Consider the following 27,940-nt stretch of genomic DNA (forward strand, 5'->3'; position numbering starts at 1 on the left):
ATAAATTCCCTAAGGAGTCCCAGGTAATACTGAGAAACAAAGGTGCTTTGTATGCTAACAGACTTATAGAAAACAGTAATGAGAGCATACCTTTGAAATCTTGGTAAGAAAAAGACTGATTAAACTGAATTACAAACATTCTACATTGAAATTGTGAACTGGACCCAAATGAGCAAAGCTTGTCAGTGATGGCATCTCCATTGTGAGCCATGGTGTTTAAGTGAAGACTTGAAGGGATTCCTATCTTATTGTGGTAGGAATTTTTTTTTCTTTATATTTCTTCTATTACAACAAAGTTCCAGGCCAGGGATGTACCTCAGTGATAGAGTGCTTGCCTAGTACCCATGAGGTCCTGGATTCCATTCCCAGCACCACAAAACAAATATTTTGTGAAGGTGAGTCACAAAATTGAGTAACTCAAAACAAGTTCACTACTCACCCCTCCTATGTACATGTGCCCAGGTATGCAAGTACTTGGCCTTCTTTTCCTGGGAGCCCTCACCTTCAGTTAAAGGCCTCTAAAACTTGCAGAGGCCTGAGTATGGAATAGAGGCTTGGCTTTGTAGTCTTTGTGGTATTAACCAAGACTGCCTCCCTTTATGTGCCTGCTTAAAGTCCACCCCAAACTGCATTCTCCATCTGCCCTGCTTCTAGAGACTGTCAGCTCCATAGTTTGCCGAAGCAACTACTGGGGGAGCATCAGAACCATTCTGAGTGACTATAAAAACCTGGCTATGGCACCCATTTGAAGAACTAAAGCTCATATGCTCCCAAATGACGATACCTGACCACTAACCTATCCAACTGTGGTCTGACCCACATCTAGCAGAAACAGAGAAGGAGGGACATTAGAGCTAACAGAATGGCAGCTATGACTACCACTGGCATGAACAAGATCAATGTGAGTCCTGCTGCATTAAAGAATTTTACAGATGGTTTTGGGTACCAAAGGGAGGCAGGGAAAGGACTCCTAGAATTATAGCAGCCTGTCCCTGCAAACCCTCAAAGAAGACCTCAAGGGGAGGCTGGGGGTCACAGGGTTACAAGGAGTAGGCAGAAAACCAAAGGAGTGTACTTTTTGAGGACCTTAAGAGATGAAGGGCCCCCATTTCACCATTGTTCAGTGAGGGACTGGTCTCCTGAGGGAAGTCTCTGTCACAAAACCATCAACCCCAGCCTACTAACCCAGCTAGCAATGTAAGACCCCACTAGGACTGTCTCAAAGATCACCTCCAGCTATGTATCAAGTAAAACCACCCAAGCTGGCCTTCATGCAGGTAGGCAGTTGGGTTGATCCCTTGCTCTAAGGGTGCCTTGACTTGGAAACCAAAGGTCTAGAAATGGAGCCATAGAAAAGGGCCCTCAAGACCTATGCTGCCTAGAGTCACCTGTAATAATGCCACCCTTTCCCAATTCCTTTCAAAATAAATGAAACATGAGTACAGAAGTTATAAAACTTAAGTTGAAGAGATGGTGGACCCCTCCAACTTGGGTCACAGGCCTTCCCCAACTGGTCCTGGATGAAGTTCTCCCTTTCCAAAAGCTTTGGTCCCAGGAGCCAAGGACAGCCAGACCTGCAACGGGCCTTTAGTAGGGGCCTTGAGACCCCTCCAAAGTACAAAGTTCACCCCCCAACACACTCACCCTGTGCTTGCCAAGCATAGCTACCACCCTCATATGATGGGGGGGGCTGGGTGAGCCCACACATCACAGTCTACTTACTCAGTGTGTTATCCTTTAATGAAAAGCTGAGTCAGTGGGCCACCCTTCTCCCCAAGACCCCCTCAGCAGATACCCCTCATTACTGGCTGCCTGGAAGATAGGATGGCCCTGAGGCAGCCAGCCTTGCTGAGGGGTCAGTTTGCAATGACCTAGGAAAGGCTTTATCTAAGAGACCTTGGATGTGGCAGCAGCAACAAGGACAGAGGAAACTAAACCAAGGTCAGGAATGATGGAGGACAGAAAGTCTCTGAATCCTGTTGGGATAAAGGCCAGTGCTCAGGAATAGTACAGTCTCCCCAGGGTCCTGGAGGCCCTTCCAAACACTCTGGAAACCCTAAATCCCATATCCAGGCAGGCTGATGTCACACAAGAAGTAGTACACAGGGCCACTGAGCTCAGAGAGCAAGCCAGGCACCACCTCATGAGCTTCAAGGTCCCACGCCTACAAGGTGAGTCTAGCAGGGCTAAGGCCAGAGCCACCAGGAGACTAGGAACCACCTTCCACTAAACCTGCTTGTCAGTCACTATAAACATCTAAGAAGGTGGTCTTCTCCTTAAGGTTCCAGGAGTGTCCAGGCAGAACTGAGGCAACAGCAGGCCAGGACACCCTGGTCCCTATAGATCCGTGACCTTGTTTTCCACAGCAGCTGCAATCTGCTGGAGACGATAGCCCAATTGCATCTTCTGAGCTGTGCCGTCCTCCTCCAGGGCAGTGATGATCTGAAACGCAGACACCAACACCATTAGGGGAGATCTTTGGCCCACACATTCACTGCAGACATCAACAGGCCTCCAAAGAAGAACAACTGGCAGTAAGAACCTGAGAAATCCAGCAAAATGCCTCACTTCCTGTATGACCTCAGAACCTCACTGGAGAGAGATAATAGAGTAAAGTCACCATGGAGTTTTAGGGATTAATGAAGTAGGGAATGATATATTTTACTCAGTTACCTAGCACTTATGGTAAAAAAAAAAAAAAACATATACCTCACCGAGTAAAATTGTTGAATGGAGACCAACCCCCAACTGGTTTCTCACCACAAGCCCCTCAGAAGCCCTGCTGCAGCCATCCCAGCTCACCTGCCCTCCAGCCAATAGCAAATCCTGAATCCCTGTGTGTCAGATGCCAAGCAGAGATCAGGGACCAGGGACCCAATTATGGCCAGAAAGATGTTGTATGAGAGACAAGTAATGAGCAACCATAAACAGGGGGCTGCCTCAAAGGTAACAAGGAAGCCAGGCACATGCCTGTAATCCCAGCAGCTCAGGAGGCTGAAGCAGGAGGATCACAAGTTCCAAGCTAGCCTCAGCAATTTAGTGAAGATGTAAACAAACTAGTGAGACCCTGTCTCAAAATAAAAGATAAAAAGAAAAATAAAGGGAACAGGAGAGCAGCAGAGTTGGGGGAGAGGAACGGTCTCCCACTCTGTCTCCATACAGAAGCACAACTATATCATACCCCCACCTGCCCAATGCCTTAGCCCCCATGCTAAGCAAGGCTGCAGAGCCTGGACTCCACATTTGTGGATCCACTCATTGTCAAATGACTGCTGTCCCACCAGGCTATGGGCCACAAGGAAGGTTCAACACTGAACAGCAACAGCCGTATCACTAGTGCCACCCAGACATGTGAGTGAATGAATCCATTAAGCAATGTAGGTTGACTGATGAACACTTAATGTAACAGGCCCAGCCCAGGGGCCCCCCAGAAAACCCTTACTGACTCTGTTGTACCCTAAGTCATCCTCATTCTGTGCCTGAACCCTTCTCTTTCATGGTTCATGCAGCCCAGTCAAGTCTGAACCCACAGAGGTGCCCATGCCCCAAATGCTGCCTACTTCAGAATCTGATAAGGGTTGAATAAAAGCATGGCCCAGGTAGAGATGGCAGTTATATGGTCCCAGAGCACATCCTACACACCATTTCCAGGCCCTGATAGATTCCCCAGCCCCACTCAACCACTATCACCATGCCTGGGAGCCCTGCTAAGGAACTGGGATGGGGAGTTGGGAAGAGCAGAGCCAACTTCTTAGAGCCAAGAAGAGCTATTCTTTTAACCAAGAAGCATGCCTACAGGACACTTTCCAAACCATTAAAGGATCCAGTCCCTACCCTATTCCGTGCTGAGGGAGCCCCCAAAGACTCCCACCCACTCTGAGTCACAGAGTCACACCTCTTCACATCTATCCCCTCAGCCTCCCAGAGGGTACCTTGAGGTCAGCTTCCCAGTCAGGGCCCAGGGCTGCCCACCTGGTCATAGTATTTGTTGATATACTTGTAGAGTTCATGCAGGGCCACTCGTGCCCCGAGGTCACCAGAGTAGTTCTAGAAGGAAGGCAGATAAGAAGTGAGAGAGATGAGGGGTCTGGCCAGCCATGCAAGCAGGCCCAGGACTCAAGGTGAGGGTGAGAAGAAAGAAGGAAGCCTAAGAGGTAGAGCAAGGGACAGGCCCTATACTGGGAAGTAGAACCCCACCACAGACTAGGGACTTCATGCTAGGCATGCCTAGCCTGAGGACAGGAGTCTTCTTGGTAGGAAGAGCCTCCATTCTGCAGTTTCCTCAAAGATCTACCTCTCTGTCAAGAATGTCACTTGGAACCCCCACCTTCCCAGGGGACATGTAACAGGCCCAGCCCAGGGGTCCTCCAGAAAACCCCCTTACTGATTCTTTTGTACCTTTAGTCATCCTCATTCTGTGCCTGAACCCTCCTCTCTCATGGTTCATGCAGCCCAGTCAGATCTGAACCCACAGAGATGCCCATGCCTCTTGGTTCTACAGGGCCAAGTAGAACCAAACTCACTTGTAGGCTGTCAACCCAGTGTAATTCTGCTCTGATCTCACTCAAGGATTTCCTAAAGTCTTTCCATAGAGACACTTGAGTGTCAACCTCCTAACTGGGACACTGGTGTTGATATCACCTAACTTGTGGGAGCACTAATGGGGATCAAATAAAATAAAGCCAATACCACAAAAGTACAGCTGCTGTTAGTACTGTGCTTGTGATCAACATCATCATTTCAGAAACACCTTTCTGAAACTGTTTGAGGAGTAGGTAGGGGCATGACTATACCATAAAGGCTAGCAGAACAGTGGGAAGATGTGGGCAGGCAAATGCTAGCAGGCCTAGAGTTGATCCCAAGCATTCCATAGACCCCAACAGGCATCCAAGCACCTGACTGAATTAGATTAGGTGGCAGCTTCAGAATAAGACCCCTGCTTACTCCGTGATGAGATGCTAGGAGTGCTGATATCTTGCTAATGCAATTGGATCATTCTACATTTATACTGGTGGTGTGTATCATGTCCCAACCAACTTACAGGGCTGTTAAGGTCCCAAGGGCTTCCCTGCCAAGGAGCAGTATGAGGAGGGCAGGATTGTCATGGTAGGAGGCTTGTACCCAACCCAAAAAGCAGAGGCAGGCCTTACCCGGGACAGCTCAGCCAGGACAGAGTTCATCTCTTGATCACTGGCTGGGACATTCTGTTTGATGTCTGCATAGTACCTGCCAAAAAGCCGGGTACAACAGCTGCTTGGTAAATAAGCCCACTCCTCCCAGTCCCCACCAGGACCCACCCCCAAGACCTCAGCTGTATGCATGCCCATCCACCAACACCCTCTCCAGACTCACTCCCTTCCCCAGTACCTTTCCACCATCCCTTTGTAACGGGGAATATCACGAGCATACAGAAGTTTGTTGATGGGGGAGTCCTAGCACCGCCAGCAGGAGGGTAGTGAAGAAAGAAAGAAGGATGACAGCCTCTGTTAGGGTGATTGAGTCCCTAAGGTTTCTCAGCAGTGCTTCAGTTTTAAAACTAAAAGTCCCACATCCTGGGAACCCCTCAGTCCCCAGCAAACCAGGATGATTTGTAACCCTAGCCCACTTTCTTCTGCAGGATCCTCCTCTACTCCCTCTCTGCTTCAACATTCATTCTCTGAGATCCTCAGCTAAGGATCCTCCCCTGTTATTCTGAGATTATGCCTCCATCTGGAGCCAGAATGCAGAGTAATTCCTCATGTAATTATGTTAAAAATAGCAAATTGTGACCCAAAATATCATGTAAATTGCCCCAGACCATCTCACTCCCCAGTGACTGAGCTAAAATTTGAAGCAGGTCTCTCAAGTCAAAGACTATAATTTTCACACACTCAGATACAGCCTATACCACCCAAACTGGGTTCAAGTCCCAGCAGCCATGACCTCTGGGCCACATACTTCTGCTCTCAGGACTTCTGGTTCATGCTAAAGCTGCCAGGAAGAGGAGAAAGATCTTTGGGTGGCACTGCCCTATTAGAACAGGTCCAGGTTCTACCTCAGCCTGAGTCAGGATGTATGCTATCTCCTCAACTCTCCACATTTGGCATTCCTGGCTTAGACTATTCCCCTAAGCTACCCAGGAACTATTTGCTGTTCTGTAGGAAAGAGGAGGCAGATAGAATACCTGGCCAAAAAAAAAAAAAACATCACCACACAGGATCCACCCCTAGAGGTGACCCATGAGTCATGGTATGGCTTTGTGATTTTCAGCTCATCATAGGCAGAATAATGAGAATATGTAGAACAAAAAATGGCTACAAAAGACAGCACTACAAAGTGAAACTTTCTATTTTGCTTCTTTACTAACTCTTACAGGTATGTCTCTTAAGAGATCAGAGACCAACCATAGCCCAGAGGTCTGAGCTAAGCAAAACTTCATTCATGGAACTCCAAAGCCATAAAGACCATGCCTAATGGGTGTCTGAGCAACATGTAAGGACCCCATATATGATGGGACTCAGGCTTTGACTACATACTCCCAACCTTGGTACTATCAGATACCACTTGTCTATGCTTCCCAGATGCCCTTGTCAGCACAACCCTCAAACCTAACTCTCTCCTGGACCTTCCTCCCCTCTAAACCACTAGCAGACATCTCCACCACCTTAAAGAACCAAATCCACCAGGCAGCCCAGAGTTGCACTCAGATTGGAGAATCCATGTCTCCACTGGAAATCACGTGGTAGCCCCACAAATACCAAAGGCTTACCTCTAAATCTGAACTCACCATAGCCAGAGGCACAGGGATCATGCGTATTTGTCCTTCTTCTATATCCCCCACATCCAATCTACAGTTTATCTCTGCCCTGCACCTTGTTGCTGGCTTGAATCGGGCTACTGCTTGTCCAAAGAACAGCATAGCTTCCTCTGGACCCCCACTGCTTAGCTGCCATGATGCTCTGCCAAATTCTCATAAGAACTAATCATACCACACCCCCATTCCTAGGTCTTCTGTGGCTCCCCATTGACCCCATGGGGAGACCTCACCAAGTGGCCCTGGACTACTCCCAAAGCCTGCCAGGTTGCAACTGCTATCTACATCTTAATCTTGTAATTTGGCACATAGTGCCCCCTACTCTTGCTCATCCCTGAAGATTAACCAATTGCCACCTTCCAGAAAGCTCTTGAAACAAAGCCTGGCTAGGGAATGTCTTAGGTCAGTGGCCTCCCCTAACCCTCTTCCTTGAAACTTTCAGGAGAACCTGAAAGCTGTGTACACATACAGCACTGCTCACCCCCAGCCCATGCCACCCATGCCCCCATCCCCTTCCTGTTGTATCCAGCCCAGCCTGCTCACCCGGCCCAGCTTGTGGTCAGCCAGAGTGCAGGCATCCATGAAAGTCTGTGCAATGACAAGGAGCACTGCATCCATGTTATCAGACGTCTGCACATCAAACACAAACTGTGGGTTTTTGATTATATTGATCCAGAACCTCAGAGGCAGGCTGTGAGTGGGGAAAACATGGCTGATGATCATGTTGCACGGGTGAAGAGGGGACCTCATACATTCTCTAAGCCCTGCCCCTGCCCACCTGTTGGTCTTCCAGATATGGATAGTGTCTTGGTCAGAGATGCCATGCTGCTGGGCCTGCTCATCCAGCAGGTCAAAGAAGTACTTCACAGCTAGAGGCACAGGGCGGCTGGTACTAAGAATTACCTGGAACAGGTCATCCACAAACTTCTGTAGGGTGCCCTATAGTAAAAGGGGAAAGCAGACAGGTGTGATCAGCAATGGGATTTTCAGCACCAGCCCAAATCCCATCAGTAGCCACTTTCCCTCACAGTCCAGACCCCACTGCTTGTCTTATCCCTGGTCCCAACCCTGACCAGTCCATCCAGCCCCACCTTCATGGATAACAGGCGAGTCAGGTAGATCTCAGGGATGGCCTTAGCTCGCTCACGCTCTCCGCCCCGAAGGCTGCCCCTCCGTGGCCTGGGTGGCTCTGGTTCCTCACTCGGTTTCACCAGGTGCCAGGGTCGGATGCCCCCCTCATCTACATCCTCCAGCATTGGAGTTCCTGTGCCAAGACCCCCATAGTTTGTCACCCCACATCAGGTGCCACCTCCTGGGCCTCCAGGGTCCTGCCAACCTTCCCAGGAGTGGAGATACCTGATTGAGGCTTCTTGGGTAGAAGGAAAATAGGCACAAGCCCACCCTGAGGTCCAAAGAACTGTCCCCCATTACCCAGGACTGGGCAAAGCAAGTGTAGAAGACTGGGAGGGTTAGGTACTCACGTTCTCCAGGGACATAATCCTGGTTTTCCCTGAGTACATGTTTGGTGAGGCAGGGAACAAGGGCCACAGTTGCTCCATCTGGGACCTGATGACCACAGCTGGTGACCCCTCTACCACTTCCACCCCATCATACCCCTCCTCCAACTCCCACCCTCCTACCTTATAATGCTGCAAAGTGTTCAGGCGCCTCCACATACCCTGAACCTCAGAAGTGACATCCTCATCAGAAAGGATGAGGTGTCCAGCCACCCCAGATCGCCATTCTATAAGAATAAAATAGGACTTGGTCCAGGGCTTCTTAGGATCCCCTTGTCATAATGGAACCCATCTTATCTTCCTAAAGGACAACATCCCTTTATCAGGGGCAACCCCTCCCCAAATTCTCTAAAAACCAGCAAGGGCCTAACCACAGGAGAGACTGTCTAATATCACCCACTCTGAGTGATAAGATGTCCCCGTAGGGCTGGTCCTAGGCCATCCCAGGCCCAGCACTATCATAGATCCCCAGGCCATGCCCCTCTCCACACTTACCAACATCTAGGGTACGAGGTGCTGGCCTTTGGGCAAGAGGTACTCCTTTATAAAGCTGGTCCAGCATCTTCTCCTTGGCTTGGGAGATGGTGTCACAGTCCAGGACCTTCACAGGCACACCCTGGGCCTCTCCTGCCCCAGTCCCCACAGCCAACAGTGCATTCAAGGTCTAAGCAGGACACATGAGAACCATCAGTATTGTGTGACATTTCAAATGACCAAGACCCAAGGCTAAAGGCAGCGACAAACATGAGAAAGCCACAGCCTCTGATCCCCAAGTACCAAGCAACCCTAAATTCTTGTCTCATCACCTGCCTCCCCAGGAACAGCAGCTTCCTACATTCACTGACCCCAGCACATAGACAGTATGCTTGTAAACATCTATGGGGTAAATGGCAGAATACCTAAGTGACATAAACCCTTCTTCACTCAGGTTCCCAGGTGCTTGGCTGAGCTGGTCAGGCTGAAGTGCCTGAGGAAAACCTGCATGAGCCAAGATTCCCTGCCCTATCTGACAGAGAAGCAAGTTTAATGGAGTCTGCATGGCACTTCCTCAAAGGAACCCTCATGTGGAACTAAAGGAAAGCAAATCCAGAGGAAAAACATGCAGATCAGCCAGCCTTCTGACTTGGTAGACAAGGCCACATCCCTGACAGGGTGGTCAGAAAGATATTCAGGCCCAATCACAACACAGGTTGATGTTCCAGGACAGGGCAGACTCCTTTCAGACCCTGGACCTTCTGAAGTACTCTCAAGGTCTGGCTCTCAATCCTCTATCCTCCTAAGATTGTCTAAAGGCCTCTCTTAGGCTGGGAGTACATCTGAGTGATAGAATGCTTATCTAACATATCTGAAGCTCTAGGTTTGATCCAGCATCAAAAATAAATACGCAAAGACCCCCTTCAGCCTGTAGCCAGAGATCAGCCTGGCTCTACATCTAGATACAGACACTAGAAGCTAGTACCTCAACTGAACACTGATATTGCAGACCACACACATGCACACCCTCACCAGGGGACGGTACTCCACATCTTCTCTGAGTAGGCGGTTGTCGTTCAGAGTGTATTTGGCTTTGCCAGTCACGCTATCCACTGGCCCCTTGTCCACTTGATGCTTAATCCCTCGAAAGAGCATGTACAGAGGCTCCCCTACTGAATCCTAGGAAAGTATAGGCAGTTAGGGCCCCAGGCAGGCAGCAGAGGTCTATGAGACAGAGTGCACACTGGGGAAAGGGACAGGATGCAAGCTGAAGGTGACTGAGGACATGCTAGGCAGGGTCTCTGCTTTGGCACACGTATGCAAACTAAGTTGCATTGGAGGACATAGGGCTTGTGTTTTAAAGGTCTCAACCCCCTCTGAATAGAAGCTCTATCAGTCTCTGCCTCCCTCACCCTCACGAAGGTATAAAGACAGATGGACATCCAGTTGGTGAGCAGCTTTTCCACCACAGTCTCTGTCCTGGGAGGACAAAAAATGGGAAAGCCAGAATTAGCAAGTGCAATTCAGGGTTCTCTATTCTATAGATCCCAGACCGGACCCAAAGCCCTGCCTCAGCTCCTGCCTCCAACTGTCCACTACCCACCCAGTCACAACAGCCTTACAGACCTGCGCAGCATCAGCTTGGGGTTCTTGGCCACATACTGGGCTACCAGGTCACTGAGCAAGGTGCGAAGGATGTCAGTAAAGTACTCAAGCTTCCCATGCAGGGCCACAGTGAGTAGAGATGCAACGTAGGCACGGTCCCGAGCAGAGAAGGTTCGCTGACTCTCCAGTGTGTAGATGAACTGGGCCAGGGAGAAGATATGTGGGGGAGGGGATCAGAAATGGTGGAATAGAGAAGGGCTGGGCCAGGAGTCTAGTTAGGAATAAGATGGGATAGGAAGGGTCCAGCTGAGGGTGGGAAAGCACCTTGGTAAGAAAAAGCTTGCTGTTGAGCAAGTTGGAGAGCTGCCCCAGGCCCTGTTCCACAGTGGGTCGCCTGCTCTCAGGCACACCGAGATCCCGGTGCAAAGGTGACTCCCGGTGCCCAGGGAAGAAGACCCTCTCGGCATACACCTTATAGTCGAGGAAGGGGATGCCACTTCCCAGAAGGTCACTTGTGAGATCAGTCATCTCTGTCATGAGGTCTGTTGAGCAGAAACCAAGTTGGGTGCCAATCCTGTGTAACAGGAGTGGACTTGGGCAGAACCCTAGAGGCAGGAGCCAGCTCTAGGGCCTCACCTGTGAACTCCTTCTTGCAGCGGTCCCGTACACTGCTCTCCAGATTCTCCAACTGGATCTGAACCTTCTTATAGTCCCTCAGGGCCTGCTTGCTCTTCCTCCTGCTTAGCACCAAGATCAGGAAGGGACAGCCAAGAGGCCAAAGCCCTTGCTGGGTTCCACTTAGTCAGGCCTGCTTGACCCAGCCCTAGGCACACCCTGACCTTGTCCAGCACAGTCTAACCCAGGGATGACGAGGCATGGCCCAGAATAATTCAGCCTGCCCTATCCCAGCAAGCCACACCCACCCGTACCCTAACAGTGCAGTTGAGCCTAGGGATCAGCAAACTACAACAGCACCAAATTTGGTTTGTGACCTATTTTTACAAATACAGGTTTATTAGAACACAGCCACACTTATGTGTTTACATACTGCCCCTGGCAGCTCTTAGGCCCAATTACAGGGTTGGGTAGTTGATTGCAACAGACACATTCATCCTACAGAGACATCCATCCCACAAAGTCTAAAACATTTACTCTGGTCCTTTGCTGAGCCCTGGTCAAACCTGCCCCTTCCCCATCCTGCCTCATGTCACTTACTGCCCCAGACCAGCCCAGCCCAGCCATACCTGGCTACACCCACCTGTACATGAGGACTATGATGATGACACCCAGAGCCAGAAGAGAGGCTCCCACCCCCAAGCCCACCTGGGCTGCCACAGGAAAAGCCACAGGGCTCTCGCCATCATACTGCACATGACCAAGGGAGAAGTGCAAGTTTCCCATCTGCACCTGTGTGGAGAGTCACCTGTGAGGAAGGGTTCAGCACATTCCCAATGCCCAGCCCTGCCTGGGACCTGCCCACTGACTGTGAACTCAGGCAAAGCATCAGGTGCCTCCCGGAGGGCATGGTGCCGTGGCAGTGGCTGCTCCACAGGGGGCTCACAGTACAGATGGTGCCGGGTCAGTGTCTTCACCACACAGGGGCCATCTCCTATCATGGCCACCACCTCCTCCTTGGATATTGCCAGGTCCAGATTCTCCCCCTGGAACATGAGGTCACTGATCTGTCACTTAGAACACTTCCCAGAGAAAGCTGGTCGCCATTCAGATCCTATCCCCCCACATATGGGAACAATGGTTCTGAGACCCACCTAAGACACAGGGCTAACAGTCCCTTAGCACTACTCCCCCTGTAGATAGGGCTGACAGTCATGGAGATATCCTTCAGGCTGCTCCTCATGACCCTTTTCTGCCCCTCCCTACTTTTTCTATAGAGCTAAAAATGTGGAGAACCTAAAACTGCCTACAGAGTGCTGACCAATTAACTAACAAAGCCAGAGCCCCATTGTCTGAAGACCCCACAGGTGGGTGATGGATTACCTACCTGTGGCCTAAATACCCACCTACTGCCCACCATACATGTCAGAACATGTGCCTAGTGTTGTCTCTGTAAGCCAGGCTGCCACATAGGGATCAGCCCAGTTACCTGTTAAGTAGCACACCACCCAGCTACTGTGTGTGCCAAGTCATTTACTGATTGTCATGAAGACACCCACCATGAAATGTTAGAACCCAGGCCAGTAGTCAAACCCCTGCCAAGAGCTAGGGTTCCCCTACTCCATAAACCTCTCAGCCCTTGCTCTACTGTCCTGGCCTCTCTACCATTAGTGCAGTGCTGTCCTACAAAGGAAGGGTCTTTGGGCCCTGCCAAGCTCAAGAAGGAACAGTACCTCCACAGAGAACACACTTCCAGGTTTGTGCCGGAATGGCATGGTGGGGTCCTCAGGGTTGAGGGGCTGCAGAGTGGGATCAGCCTCATAGGAGAAGGGTATGGGGCTCAGTGTTGCAAAGTCAAAGACCAGGTTGTCAAGGACAAATTCCACCTGGACCCAGGGGTCCTCAGGTAGGCCTGGGAGAGCAGGTGTACGGCATATAATGAGATGGGAGGAGTTCACATAACATGGCTCTTCAAACTGGCAGAAAAAGACAAGAGAGGGTCAACTGAGGGGCCATGTAGGAAGAGGGCAGAGCTGGTACCAGCCATCTGTGGTTGAGGGGAAAAGGGACAGCAGCAGCCAGCCCAGTGGAGGCAGGGAGGTCCAAGGGTTTCCTACGTGATGACTGCCACAGGAGGCTCCAGGGGAACACGCTGTCTCCGGGACTGCACGGCGCCTCCGCCCATTCCCCTGGCTAGGCTGCAGCACTCCTAGAGCCACTGTCACTCGGATTCTTGGTGTCTGCACCACATCCAGATTCTGGCCACGAACCCATATCTCACGTCCTCCACTGAAATAGAGCCCATGAGCCACTCATGACTTACATGAATCAGGGTATTCTGTTTTATTTTGTTACCAAGGATTGAACCCAGGGATGCTTTACCAATGGCCTATATCCCCTGCCCTTTTTATTTTTTATTTTGAGACAGAGTCTCACTAAGTTGCTTAGAGCCTCGCTAAGTTACTGAGGCTAGCTTTGAACTCAGCCTCCCTAGCTGCTGGTATTACAGGCATGCACCACTGCCTGGCTATGAATGAGGATTTAAAAGACAGCCAGTCCCAGCTAGCTCAGCCCAGCCCAAGTCACATGACCCCAATTCCCTATGCATGGGATTCAAGGGCCCACACAGAAAGCCCTATCCCCACTAAGGGAGTGGCAAAAGCTCACTTGCCATACAACCATGCCCATGGTCCCATACCTGAGAAAGCTCTTAGTGGGGCCAGCTGAGGTGACATTGGGATCTGATGTGTATTTGAACTGGCCATGCTGAAGCCTCCGCTTAATGGTCCCAAACCACACTGTCACAGGAAGCGTGGCAGGTATGGAGTGTGGGCTGGTCTTACACTGCAGCTGCTCTGACTGCTGTTCCAGCAGCCTGGGGAGAAAGGTGAAAGTAGAAGGCAGGTCACCTGGGCTGGAGGATGTGTAGGAGAGGGGAACTAGAGACCCACTCAAGGCCTCAGCTTACTTTCCTTTCTTGCTTATTGCCATCTCCACCAGGTAGCTCTGAAGGCTGCTTTCCCACTACAGCCCCAGCTTTAAGAGGGCCTGACCAAAGTCTCACAGGGCAGATTTGCCTTCTCCCACTTTTGTTCTCCCCAGCATCCCAACCCCTCCTATTCTCTCCCTGGAGCACATGGAATTTTGAAGGATAAGGAAACAGCTCTCACAAGTGACAAAGCTGGTCTCCAACCACCACTCGGATATCCTCTAGCCTCCCGGTCAATAGCTTGGAACCATGCAGGGTGAGGCGGGTGCCCCCAGCTCTGGGGCCACGGGCTGGGAAGATGGAATGCACCTTTGGGTCCTATACAAATGATAGGGTGTGACAGAAAACAAAAACAGGGGAGCTTGAGTCACACAAAAGGGCCCTGGGGTGGAGAGCCACATGGAGGCAAAACCAGATGGGGGTCAGCTGGGAAAATAACTCAGTCGGTAGAGGGCTTGCCTCACATGCACAAGGCCTTGGGTTCAATTCCCAGCACCACAAATAAATAAATAAATAAATAGTGAGGGGCCGGCAAAGGGACTAGCCACTTGGTAGCTAGGGGGAGCTCAACAATCTGGTACCTGGTAGGCAAAGTTGAGCTCTGAGATGCTGCGCCCTCTTCCTGGCACCTCCACTGCAGCAGCACCAACCACCTCCTCTCCACTGGCCCCAGTGATGCATACAAGACTGTGGGTACAAGGCAGGCAAGAAGTATGAGGCTGTATCAAAGGCCCCCTTCAAAGTAACCCAGTAGTCCCTCTCCCCACCCCACTGCCAAATGGTTTTCCTCTTCCCATGCTCCATGAAACACATCGGGATTCTCTTGTTTTGGTACTCCCTAAGGCACATCAGCTGGCCTTGGCATCTGAGAATTAATATTTGTGGTTTAACCATTCAAGTGCTACCCCAAAGAGGCTCTCAACAAGGAAGAGTTAATCAAACCTCTGTTATGGCATAAATTTAAAGGAGCCCTGTAAAGCTGGTGTGGCGGGTGGTCAAGCTGAAGAGTGGGCCTAGCCAGCCACCCTGTCTTCTACCAACACCTCATGGCATAGTACCCACCCACAAAGTGGTAAAAACTTGATCTCTTCTTGAAAAAAATCTGAAAGTCTCCAGTCAGATCTGAGGGTAGAAGTGAACAGCCTAAGAAAATGCTGGTTATCAGCCAGAAGTTGGGGAAAATTAATTTCCAGAACATTAAGTCTCAGTGGCTCTATTCCATGACATTGTCACAGTCACTGCAAACACTCAGGGAAAACAGAACAAGTAAAGTGTGAACTACCCAGGGGAGGTTCCAGTCAGAATATATTTTAATCACTTTATAAATTACTTTGTAACCCATGTAAGTCTTAAAGTTCTGGAATCATTAACAGTCCATAAAGTCTCCTTAGGTTTTTCAGCCATAACACATTTTAGAGAAAACTCCATGCTCTTGCAAAATAGTCCTTGTTTAAAATACCTATTGTGTCATTTGCTTAGCATGCACAAGACCCTAGATTCAATCCTAAGCACCACAATCAATCAATAATAAAATACAGATTGTGGGGTCTCATCAAAGGCCTTCTGAATCCACATCTCTGAGGGTAGAATCAGAGACCTATTCTCTCTCCAAGTTACCCTGATATTCAATCAGGTTTGGGCCACTGATTGTGGCCACCACCTCTAGAATGTCCCACATGTGTACCTTGGGACCCTGAAACACTGACCAGGTTACCATGACTAGAACCTCAGTAAGCCATGAGCCCTGGGGAGGCGGCAAGGTTCCCAGAGGCTGGACAGAGAAGTCTGGCATTCTACAGGTGTGCCACAAGTATACCTCCTGAGAGCCCAGCAAGACCAGTACTTGGGTAAGGACAGCTGATGAGAAGGCTAGCCCCTTAGCCCAGCTATTTGGATCTGGGAACCCTACTTAGCACCACTATATCCACTATCACTCAGAAAGTCAGATAAGAAGACCTAACCAGAGCCAAGATGCAGAGTTACCAGTCCTCTCTGCCCCATACAGGCCCTGGAAGAACCCCAAACCAGTGACCTGCAGGTAGGTGCAGAAAGCCAAGGTGGGTACTTCAATGCCTCAGTGGCAACCCCAGCACTAAGGCATTAGAACCAGAATCAAGGAAACAGGGAGATAGAAAACAGATGAGTAGCAGGTAGTAAACCCTGAGTAAGAAAGTCAGCCATAGATCCCTCCCATTTTGAGTCCAGCCAGCTCACCTGCTAGAGACCTCATACTCCTGGGCATCCACAGCACAGGGCACTCCAGCCACCATGACCATGCCCAGCACATCCTGCACATGTTGGCCCAGGTTGGAGCCCCTGATGGTGACACGGGTACCTCCATCTATAGGCCCAGTCAGTGGTTCCACCTGTTCCAAGACAAGGACTGCTCACCTCTACCCACCTATGTAGACTTCTGACAGTCTGCAGAGGCAGCCCAGCCTCCCACCTTTAGGTTCCCTGAATCCATGGCACAGACACAACCCTCCCACCAAAGACAGCACTGAGGAAGGGATGTGCCAGCATTTCAACATACTGAGTGGATGAGAGGTGCAGGGCACTGGGTGGCCACAGCCTCAGCCTTTCCACAGGCTTCCTGGGCCACACAACGTGGATATTCTCCATCACACCACACACAACCATATTGGGGCATGGCAGTTTGGCAGCGGCTACAGTCCCAGTGGCCCACAGAACAGTTATATAGTATCACTGAAAGTAGCAAAGACAAATGTGAGAGGCAGGCCCAGAAGAGCCTTGCTACTACCAGCCCACCCCCATTACCAGTGAGTAGCTCACCATGTAGCCCATCAGCACTGTCTACACGCAAGCGGCCAGCCCGACGCAGAAACAGCCCCACCTGGAGCTCTGGCTGCAGAGCCTCATAGCTAAGCTGAAAAAGTAGGAGTGTGATCACAGCCTAGGGTTGGGGTACTCAGAAAAGGACTAAAATGACTAGTTACGGTAACACAGGATCAGAGATCAAAATTGGGATGCAGGGACCCCATAGAGTGAAACAGTTGGAGGTAGGAGGCAGAACTGGAATGGAGGGGCTCTCTGGGATTTCTATTTATAGGTCAGCCTCAATGCAAAGACCCCATGTGACACAGGGTCAGAGGTAGGGTACCCATCTGTTTTCCAGGGTCAAAACATGGATTGGGTCAAGCATGATGCAGCCAGCCTGTGGCCAGTGCACCCTTGCCCACCCAAGTTTCTGTGGTTTGCACCTGGTGCTGCTGGCACGTGACATGGCACATGGTATCTGGAGGCAGCTCACACTCAACACGGGCCTCAACCACCACTTCAAGGCCCTCCAGCTCCAATACACACTCATTGTCTCCTGGGCTGTCCTGGGGGCAGAGAACACAGTTGTTGGGGCAGTTTTGGGAACAGGCCCCATGAGTCACATGGGTCCACAGGACAGCTTTTGAGTTATAATTGGGACCCAGGGCCACACCCTCTTTTTGCTCCCCAGGAGTAGTGTAGAATTTGTCAACAGCCAAAAAGCCTGCAAGGACAGCTGCAAGCAGGACACACACACCTGGAAAAGGCGCAGATTCCTGCCTTGCAGATGAATTTCTTGTTCCACGTGGACTGGCATCAATGTGGAGCCCTGAACACTCTCCACACAGGGGCAGGAGCTTGGCCCCCAATTCACCTCTCCCTGCAGGTACCAAGAGCAAGGCAATCTATGGACTCCATGCTGCCTACCTCAGGCCTCTGTCTTGCTGGACTTCAAGAGCAAGACCCTGCCCCTGCCCTTCCACTGGGAGAATCACAAGGCAAGAGAGGGGCTACATTTCCCCAATTCCCTCCCGAGGCCTCCTTCCTGGGCTGGACCTCACCAGCTCCCAGAGCCCGGGGGTGTCGTACTGGTAGTCGAGGCTGGACAGGAGGATGAGGGGGGCAGGAGGGCCCTCGTGCTCTGCTGAGTCTCCATCACCTGAGAGGAGGGTGGAAGTGGAGAAGGCGGGCGCGTCACCCCCTGTCCTCTCGTCGGCCTCGGGCAGCTCGCCACCTTCTCTCATGAGCCAGTCCAGAGCGGGCTTCGTGGAGCCAGTGGCCCCTGGGAAAGTGGTGGCAGGTACAGTGCCAGGGGGCTGATCCAGGGCCACCATGGAGGGAAGGGTCTCAGGGCCAGGTTCTGCAGGGGGCATTGGTGCTGCATCTGAGGGTGATGGATGGGAGGCTGAGAGGTCCTCAGGTGTGGCTGCAGGTCCCAAGTTAGTGGGGGCAGGAACAGTGGTTCTAGGTATGATGGGGAGGTTGGGAAGGAGGGGCTTCTCATGGAAATGTGATTCTGAAGAGGTGGGGGAAGGAATGGGACCAGGACCTGCCCATGGCCCCCAGGGGCTGAGCAAAGAAGGTCTGGCCCCAGTTGGGACATCTGAGTCTGTGGCTCCTGGGTCCACAGGAAAAGTGTCAGGTACAGGAGGGACTGTGGATGCAGGGGCGGTGGGTGGGAAGAGGGTGGGTATATCTCTTGCAGGGGGTGCTAGGGAGAGAAGTGGGCTCTGAAGGGGGAGGCAGAGAAAGACAGGAAGGGCCACTCAGCAGGCAGATGCAGGAGCAGGAGGCAGGCAGGCAAAGGGTATGTTAAAAGGAAAGGAGACCAAGGAAAAGAGAAACAAAAACAGCCCATTAATTCTCCAAAGGAGAAACACAGAGGGCAGGCTCCAGGGGTGTCTGTGCTGAGGTGGGGCACGAAGGCCACACCTCCCGCCTCTCAGCTACAAATGTCCTCTCCTGAAACAGGATGGACGGATCAGCAGCCATTCTTTAGTGAGTCCGTCACACACAGCAGGTTGGGCGTTCAGGACACAGTCTCACATGGGCAGGCAGACACACAGACCCCGGGCCATCAGAAAACCCTCACACTGGGGACCCAAAGCCCATGTGTGGTTCATCCTGGGGTCCCACTCACCTGTTTGCTCATCACCATGGGCCCAGCATCACATGAGGCCTTATGTGTGCACAGGTGCTGCCAGACACACCAGTTACACCCCCAGTGGCTGCTCACGCAGGCCTGGCACCTGCACAGAGTACAACCATGGGGCAGAGATCACCACAGGGGAGCTCAGAGCTGAGGGACAGGATGAGGAACTCACTGTGCAGATGGGCGAAGCTCAGTGACTGCCATACAGTCGTAGAAGGAGAGGGAAGCTTTGGTGATTACCACGTCGCCAAATCTGAGCTCTACACTCACGGAGATATGGTCTGCAAAGTGGGAGAGAGGCCCAGGGCTAAGGAGTGGGGAGTGCACTTAGACCCAGAGTTAACATGCTGAGACCACACAGAGGTGGTGCTACCATCCAGAATGGGTAAAGGAAACCAGGGTCAGAGAAGGCAGTCTACAGGGCACAAAATAGACATTCTAGGGTTTGGGGCATCAGTGAAGGGACTCAGAGAAAAGCATCAATTCAAGGTTCTTGTGCCTGGATTCACACCTCACCCTGACCACACCCTTTGAAACAAAATAAGAGCAGGGTAGGGCTCCCCAGTTGTGGGACTGGCAGCTTTTCTCACCCACCGGTTCCTCTTTGCAGCACTGGGGCTTCACTAGGGTCTGGGGAGGGGCACATCACACCAGATCCAGTCAGAAGGGCAGGGCTCTGATGTTCCCCAAAGTGGCAAGAATATGACTCCCCCGGCCACAGGGGTGGCAGGTTCGGCACTGACAGGAAAACCTGCCAAGAAAGACCAGCACACACTTTTAAGGCCCCACTACAGCTAAGTAGGTAGATCAGGGCTCATTAAAGGGTACCCAATGTGGGCTGGCACCAGTACCTCCACCCCAAAACCTCACAAAATCCTTCTGAACTGGGTTGATAACAGATGGAGAAATTGAGGCCCCAAAAGGAGTAATTATATAAGGCCATGTGGTATTTGGTACATCTAACACCAAAATGCAAGGTCCCATCCCCAAAGCCCTCTCCTCGGGGGCCCTGCCTACTCTGGTCACTCACCTCCCTCCTCTCCTCTCGGCTGATGTTGGCAGGACTTATGGCTGCCACTCGCAAACAGACCACCTCAGTTTGGAAGCTCCATAGCCACTGCTCTGGCCCTTGGCCCCTTGAGCACTCTGAACGGCGACTACACCTGAGCAAGAATGACCAGTACCTAATCTGTGACGCTCAAGAGCCCACTGGGCATTCATAGGGCAGGGAAAACTACAATACTGAGGCCCTGGGCAGGCCCTTTCAGTGATAGATAACACCAGGATCCTGTGTCTGTCCTGGTAGGACAGTGATGCAGATAGGGTGGATGATAAGGGTGTCCAAAGGTCAGAGTTTAAGAGTCAAGGGCCAAGGGTCAAGAATCCTGGATGAGACAATTACACAGTAGCACTTCAGGCATGAGGCTGGGTCAGGAGGGGTCAGGAACTGGTGGAACACTAACCTGCCGAGTAGCACACACCACCCACAGTAAGGATCCCTGTGAGCAAGGCAAGATGCACAGTCCAGATGCTGAGCACAGGAAGCCACAGGAACCTTCACAAGCTGTGACAGCAAAGAGGACCTGAGGCCAGCAATCCAAACACCAGTGGCTCACCCACATTTGGGTCCCCAGCCCCACCCAGAGGACCCTCCCAGCAATCATGCCCTTGCTTATGCCTGACACTCACTGTAGTCTGGGTCATAACATACAGGTGCTCAAAAGTCCCATCAAAGGTGAGGTCTCTGCTCACTGCAGACCCCTGCTGGATGCTCCGTATGGAGTATCGTTGGCCATCACTCCCCGAGCCCAAATAGACCTGAAATTAGAGACCAGGAATTGGTCTGGCACCAATTCCAGGGCCACAAACCCAAAGCCTTCTCCCATTCACAATTTAAGCAATTTACAGATAAAATCCCCTCCTAGGAAGTCACAACTCTTTGCAACCAGTCCCAGAGTGAATAGAAGAGAGTTACAGGTAAACCCATCCATTTCTAGGAAGAGGAACACAGATTATCTCTCCCAGGCCAGATCTTGGGGGCATATCTCAGCCTCAAAGAACACTGGGGTACCTCCACATAAGCTGGGTTCTCTAGAAGCCTGTACTCTCTAGATCCTGGAACAGGGCTGGTACTTCCTGTAGACTCACACTGTGCAGCTGTCCTTGACTGTCACCCAAGAAGGCGATGATGTGTCCATCCTCCACGGTGACTGCCACAGCTGTTAACTGAACCCCTGGCAACTCTAGAATCGGTGTGGCTTCCAATGGAACATGGCTGGCCATAGGGCTGGGTGTGTGATCTGAGCCACAGGGATAAGCATCCGGGGTGTCCTGCAGGCAACAAGAAGAATTGATTAAGTCTCTCACTAGATAAACTTCCTGCCCCATCCTTCCTGGACAACCTCCTCCCAGCCCAGTCTCTCTGCCAGACCTCTCTGACAACCCAAGCCTGGGCAGCACCTGCTACAACTACATCCTTATCACTAACTCAATGCACTTAATCTATGACTGCCATAGACAGTTACCAATGGCTCCTTTCCCTCTTTTGATTCCCCATCCAATGCCTGCAGCCGCATCTTTTCCCATCCCTGGCCTGGGAGCTGCTTCCTCTGACCTCTGTGTTCTGCCTTCTCCTGAGCCATTTCCTAAAGCTCTTGCAGCTGGCCTCCTCACCTCCCAGACCACTGGCTTAAGCCCTCTGCATTTCTCACTGACTCAGTCTTGCTATGAGCAATTTCTTTCCTTCTGTACCCATCCAAAGACTACAGCCCCAAGTCCCAACCTCTTCTTCATCTCTTGCTCCAGAACCTAAAACAATGTCTCATTTCAACATTTCTGCTCTTATCCTAGACCCTCAGCCCACCTCTACAATGCTACTTCTTCAACATTCTGTTCTAAGCCCATCCCGGTACTATTTTCTGCCACCCTGAATGCTCTGCTGTGTTGAGGGGCCCCTTCATCACCTAGACCCAAAGGAAGTACCTAGTACTTGCTAACCTGATCATTCCCTGCCCCACTACCAGCTTCCTTTCAGGCTCCCTGGGTACCTTCTTGGCTGCAAGTGCCTGGCCAGTGGCTTTGGAGAAGGGCAAAGTCCAGGCCATGCTGGAACTCACCACAGGCAGCTGATCACAGCAGGAATTGACATCATACTCAATGTAGGCCACCTCAGTCCCATCCTCAGCACGGCCCTTCCGGGTGTAGCAAGCATCTCGTGTATGATTAGCAAGCCGGTCCACCTCATTCAGAGGGAAGGCACAGAGTGCTGAGGCTCCAGATGCCCCAGTAGCCACAGATGGGGGCCGGCCCACAGTGGGGGGAGCCGCTGAGGAGAAAGCTGCAAAGAGCACTTCCCCACGGGCCACCTCCTGGGACACAGCCACAGCTGCAGCCTGGATCAGCCCATAGTGGCCACCCTGGCAGGCCAGAGGCAATTCTACATAAGAGTAATAGTGCTGGTCCCAGAGGCACACTCTAGACACATAGGCTCGAAAAGCTCTAGACTGAGCCTGCAGGTCCCGTCGCAGGAACAGAAAATAGGCATTGGTCCCATGTGCAAAGGCACTCACAAAGTGGTGGCTGTACTCAGAGAGGCGGCCCACTGCCAGCTTGGCTGTCTCTTCATAGGAGAAGGCAGCTTGGGGGTCTGATGGCTGCAGGGCCCGGGTTGTAATAGGGGGGATACCACCCCCGACACCTCTGCTAGTATATCCCCGCCCTACAAATAAGAGGGGCTCCCCTGCTAACCCCTGGGCCACCAACCCCACTGTGCTGACTGCAGGGTCATTGGCAGCCACATACTGAGTGTCCCCGGGCCGCTCTGGTCTCAGCAGCAGCTGCCCAAGCTGTCCCAGTCTCCGCTGCTCACAGACACCCTGGTGCACACTCCCACACACTACCAGGGCTCCCGGGCTCACCAGGAGCAACTGGTTGGGGTTGTTGGTAAGCTGGGCCTGGGGGCACTCATCAGACATCACAGGCGGCAGACAATCCCTGCTATCTAGCACAGGACCTGTGGACACTGTGGCCTCCAGCTGCAGCCCAGGGCTCAGTTGAAACAGGAAGTTGGTGGCCCCTAGATAGAGGGTGCCTGATGTGGGGTCCCTCACCAAGTGCTGCAGATGTGTGCCATTGGGAGTGAAAGCAGCTGGTGGAGATGGCTGGAGAGTGAGGACCCACCCAGCCCAGAGTGTCTGGAGAAGAGCTGGGCCAAGAGCAGGCATGATCACCTATTAGGAAGAAAGGTTGAATGGGATTCATGTGGCCAGCAGAGTGCCCTAACATCACTAATAAGGGATAGGAATTGCCTCCTAACCTGAGGGTAAGCAGAGGAGGACTAGGCTTAGATAAGCACTATGGTCAAGGATGACCCTAGGACCACATACTATCTGGGGAAGAAACAGGGACACTTAACCCTGGAAACTTCTACACCAACCCTTCTCTGTAGGCATTATGCTCTCCGGAGTCCTACATCCACCCCACTCCACCCTCACTCCTGCTATGCTGTGCCACCATATGGATCAAAAAGAGAAGGGCCTTGGGCTGGGGTTGTGGCTCTGTGGTAGAGTGCTCGCCTAGCATGCACGAGGCACTGGGTTCGATCCTCAGCACCACATAAATGTAAAATAAAGATAATGCGTCCACCTAAATCTAAAAAATAAATATTAAAAAAGAGAGAGAGAGAGAGTGAGAGAGAAGGGCCTGGAAGAGATAGGAAAACAAGTGAGGAAAAGGAAGGGGCCAAGAACACTGAGAGGCCCTCTTTGCATGAATGTTGGTTTCCTGGCAAAGTGGAGAGGGAAAACAAAGACTCATGGGCCACTAGCATATCTGAGTAAAGCAAGAACTGGGTGAAGGGCCTTTCTGGCCAGGAATCCAGAAGGGTGATAACCACAGAACCAACAGGCCAGAGGGAAGAGGAAAATCCAGGCTGAGAGGGGTGGGAGGTAAAAGCTTGGGCCCAATCTCGGAGAGCCCTGAGCACAAGTGGGAATACCACCACCCCCAGATGCCTAGGAGTAAAGTTAGACTCACCTGGTAGGGCCAGCTGGATCAGGAGACAACAGCATGACCTAAGTAGGAGTCACCTAGCCAGGGAGAAAGCAGAATATGAATTTGGGGTCTAGGCTGTAGGCATGTGGAAACCCTGGGCTCCCACTATGGAGGTAGCACAAAACTACCCCCTCCCCATTGCCCAGCCTGCCTGTACAGCTAGGCCCAGCCTGGCCCTCAGCCACCAAACACATTCCACAGAGGATGCCTCCTCAGCACCCACATGAGGAGGGGGAGGGCAGCAAAGCCAGGCACCCGAGGGGCCTGGGAAAGGTCAGCTAGTAAGGAGCCCCATGGCCATCAGGGCCAAATCAGGCCCCCAACATGGCTCTCTCACCCAGTTCTCTTCCTCTCAGCACTGTCTACTCTCTATCCTCTGTCCAAACCCTTCCCTATAGAGGCACCAGAGTATACACTCTCCACACCAGCCAAGGGCCATCCCAGCCCCAATGGGAACCAATACATTGGCAGATACATATTTGTACACACCAACCAGCCTGTGTGCACACACTCACACATAAACACATGGGTACTTGCACATGTACACACACATGCAGATATGATGAGTACACACACAGAAACACAGGCACATCCCATGTCCAGACACCACATAAAGTCACATCCATACAGAGACAATCCCTACACACCCAAACACATACATGGCACACTCTGCACAGGCACATGTCATACCCAGAGACATAGGTAACACCACCCACATTTAGACAATCACACATACACACACACACATGCTTCCCTGGCTCAACTACTAAGTCCTAGAGAACTGTGGAAGGCAGGCCATCTTTTGCTATTTCCTCCCATGCAGGACAGAGCTGAGCCAGGGCCAAGGGTGTGGGATGAGTAGGGTGTACCCTGAGGAAGTCATCATGCCTGTGTACACCAACCCTCAGTCCATCCAAAGGTCCATCCCTAGGACCTCACCAAACTTTGGGTACTTGCTCTTCTTACCCTCCAGCTGGGGCTCCTGAGTCCCAGAACCAAGAAACCATGGTAACACCAGCTTTCCCAGACCCCAGTGGTCCCCAACTAGGAACACCAAGCATGCATCCCAAACTGGGAGACAACTCTCACTTGTCTATGCTCAGGCCATGTTGCGCAGCCTTCCCACTACCCGGCTGCCAGGCTGTCTGTGCAGAATGTACCAAGGGTTCTCACTTCCAATGGCCCAGCTCAGCTTATCCCATCAGTGGCCTCAGCAGGGTGCTCTATGGCTGTCCCTATGTAAGCAGGGCTGGGCACAAGGCTCAGAGGAGGGTCCAGCAGCCTGGTGGGAGCAGGGACACAGTGGCCACAGCCTGGCTGGGCACTGCTCCCAAAATAGCTTGGGGGTTTCCATTTTTAGTGTGCAGAGAACAGGGCAGCTCTATGGGAGCGGGAACAAGGCTGCCTCTGTTTGCCACCCAAGGGGGGGTGGGAGGTGGCAGGGAAAGTCTCGAACCAGCCAGAAGCTCAGGACGGTGGCAAGACCAGGCTGTTTAGGAGCCCCCACCTTGTTACCACAGAATGGGGGGAAAAATTTCTTCCTCTAGGAAGAGAGTCCACCTGAGGATAGTCAGAGGCCACCTCCTGCACTTGGCTACTGCCCATTCCTTCCGCCACCTCATGCCAAGGATGTGCCCTGGGCGTAGGGTCCTATAGTTAGACTGACATTCACTGTTTCATTTGCTGGCAAATATTTGCTTAGAGCCTACTGCATGCCAAAAGTTCTCCAGGCCTCAAGGGGCAGCAAAAACACACTCACACACATACAAAAAAAAAAAAAAACTCCCCAAATGTGAAATCACAACTGAGTTGAGGGGCACACAGGAAGAAAGAAATGCATGGGAACAGAAGAGCTTCTGACCAGGGCACATAGAAAATTGAAGGCTGACCCACTACAGGGAACTATGTCAGGCTTAATCAATCAGTTTTCCCATGAAGCAAGGCCCTGCACTCTTCCCCGCATACCACGGGCAGGTGGAAGACAAAGGACAGTGACATTTTCTCCTCCATGTTAGGCACACTTATTTTACTTAACCTCTGCCACACAGCACAGAGCAGCCTCCCTAATCTACCCCCACCCCCAAACTCACAAGATTTTCTTTGAGCAGAAATGGAGTGCATCTCTCTCTCTAGAGCTTTTGGGGTACCCCAGAGCCAGAGGGATAAAGGTCAAGCCCCTAGAGTCCACATCCTCCCCCATACATGCTCTTCATTCCTGCCTGAACTGCAGGCTGTACCACTTCTCCCTGCTGTCACAAGGACTGTTCCCACAACTTGGAATGCCCATTCCCTCTCTATCTCATTAACTCCCACGCCCAGCCATCACCTCCCTGGGGAGCCTTCCCAGTCCTCCCAGGCTCCTGAGGAAGTTGCCTGTGTGGCAGATAGAATGGACACACCCAGTCACCATCCTGGAGTACAGTGCTCTGCCAGCTGGGCTCTGAGCCTCTGATTTCCCAATGATAGAATGATAGTCCTCTGATCAGTAAAAGTGATAATGTGTGTGCCTGGCATTAGTTGCACTACCCAAGAAGACCACTTCTCCCCATTACATCATTCCACACTGGACCTGAAGCTCCTTAAAGACAGAGTATGGCTTTTGATTTGGAGTCACCAGCAACTAGCACAGATATTAGCACAGGGCAGGGGCTCCCAGCATAGTGAATGAACCTCCATTTCACTTCCAAGGAGATTCTGTCCCTGGGAGAGATGAGGCTTACACATGCCTCTCAAAGCCACTTGGCCTTAGACAGGGCAAAGCACTGGCTCCACTTTTATTAAACCACCAGGCAAGAGCACATTGAGATGGCTGATTTGAGCCAAACCTTGAGTCCCCAACTTGCACAGGCCGAGATCTCCTGCCTACTCCCCACAACTCAGGCCCTGCCTAGGCTCACAGCCAAAGCCTAACTGCCTGTGCCCAGGCCTGTCTGGCAGGTCTCTTCTGGGCCCAATCTCTCTCTGAACTTCTTCAGCAGGGCCCAAGATTGCTTGCAAAGTTTGCAAAGAGCAAGCACCACCGGAACCTCCTGCAGCTGTCCTCACCAACCAAAAGGGTCACAAATTTGGTCCTCCCACACCTGTATATTTATTTATCGTGTCTGAGAGTTAGTGGGAAACTGGCATGCCCTTTCCATCCTCCTGCCCCACTCCCATGGTCCACCAAAGGGAGAAAATATTCATTGATAGTGGTGCACAATGCCCTCTCTCTTTTCTGGGTGTTGAGTAGGGTGAAGGGAGCCACCGTTTACCAGCCACCCACGTTGACCCGACGTGCTCATCAATCATCCGCTGAATTTGAGTGTGGAGAAGGGGTCCCACTCTAGTGTAAGGAGACTCGTGGTCCGCCTTTGTCAGCCTCACCAAGCGCAACCTCAAAGGGCTGCTTCTTCTGAGGGAATACCTGGACCACCCCATTCGGCTCTTCCCCCAACCCTCCTCCCCCACTCTGCGGCAAGGAAAAGGACCCCACCAGTGGTCCTGGAAGGGCGGGGAAGGGGCCGGCCGGACCGTACCGCCGCGGTGGTGGTGGCGGCGGCGGCGGCGAGGAGGGGGCGCGGAGGAGCAGCTCCACCTCCTCTGTCTCCCAATCGCGTTACAGGCGGAGCCACCAGAGTTTGCTTTCGCGCTCAGAAGTGTAGTTCCAACTCTCTTGATCCAAGCCGCCCACCACTCACTAAGGCAACCCCTGCCCGACTGGATCGAGGCCTCAGGCCATGCCACTCGGGTCCCGTGGTTTCGTCCCAGTCCCACTGCCCCGGCCCGAGCCCCGCACTCACCACCCAGCCAGCCCGCGGGATGAGCACCCTGAAGCGGGCGCCGGCCGCTCCGGACTCGCTCGGGATCTGCGCTCAGCGGCCTCCCCCGGGGAGGTGGGTCTGGCGAAGCCGCTGCAGTTACCCGGAGACCGAGGGGCGGAAAACTGCGCCCGCTGCCCGCCCCTCCCGCCGCGGCGCTGCCACCGC

At 52.1% G+C, this 27,940-nt stretch overlaps 1 protein-coding gene across 1 annotated transcript; it reads right to left on the reverse strand.

Moving 5' to 3' along the window:
- Plxnb1 (plexin B1) lies at nt 1–27,772 on the reverse strand. The gene is made up of 38 exons (XM_026383901.2): nt 27,755–27,772; nt 23,958–24,010; nt 22,040–23,152; nt 21,072–21,254; nt 20,613–20,741; nt 20,387–20,487; nt 19,954–20,086; nt 19,518–19,674; nt 19,096–19,204; nt 18,912–19,020; nt 17,833–18,501; nt 17,529–17,651; nt 17,215–17,337; nt 16,787–16,880; nt 16,527–16,699; nt 16,208–16,359; nt 14,575–14,680; nt 14,175–14,311; nt 13,703–13,879; nt 13,122–13,293; nt 12,738–12,980; nt 11,874–12,050; nt 11,648–11,796; nt 11,026–11,126; nt 10,714–10,931; nt 10,411–10,589; nt 10,197–10,263; nt 9,817–9,963; nt 8,806–8,974; nt 8,434–8,537; nt 8,275–8,359; nt 7,885–8,057; nt 7,572–7,732; nt 7,337–7,484; nt 5,368–5,432; nt 5,151–5,226; nt 3,973–4,047; nt 1–2,442 (listed from the first exon to the last, which is right to left on the reverse strand). The coding sequence occupies exons 3-38, from the start codon at nt 23,144–23,146 to the stop codon at nt 2,338–2,340; spliced, it is 6,396 nt and encodes a 2,131-aa protein (XP_026239686.2). The 5' UTR covers nt 23,147–23,152; nt 23,958–24,010; nt 27,755–27,772; the 3' UTR covers nt 1–2,337.
- Nucleotides 27,773–27,940: the final 168 nt, after the last annotated feature.

The sequence above is a fragment of the Urocitellus parryii genome, chromosome 2, assembly GCF_045843805.1.
Source record: "Urocitellus parryii isolate mUroPar1 chromosome 2, mUroPar1.hap1, whole genome shotgun sequence".
Lineage (NCBI taxonomy): Eukaryota > Metazoa > Chordata > Mammalia > Rodentia > Sciuridae > Urocitellus > Urocitellus parryii.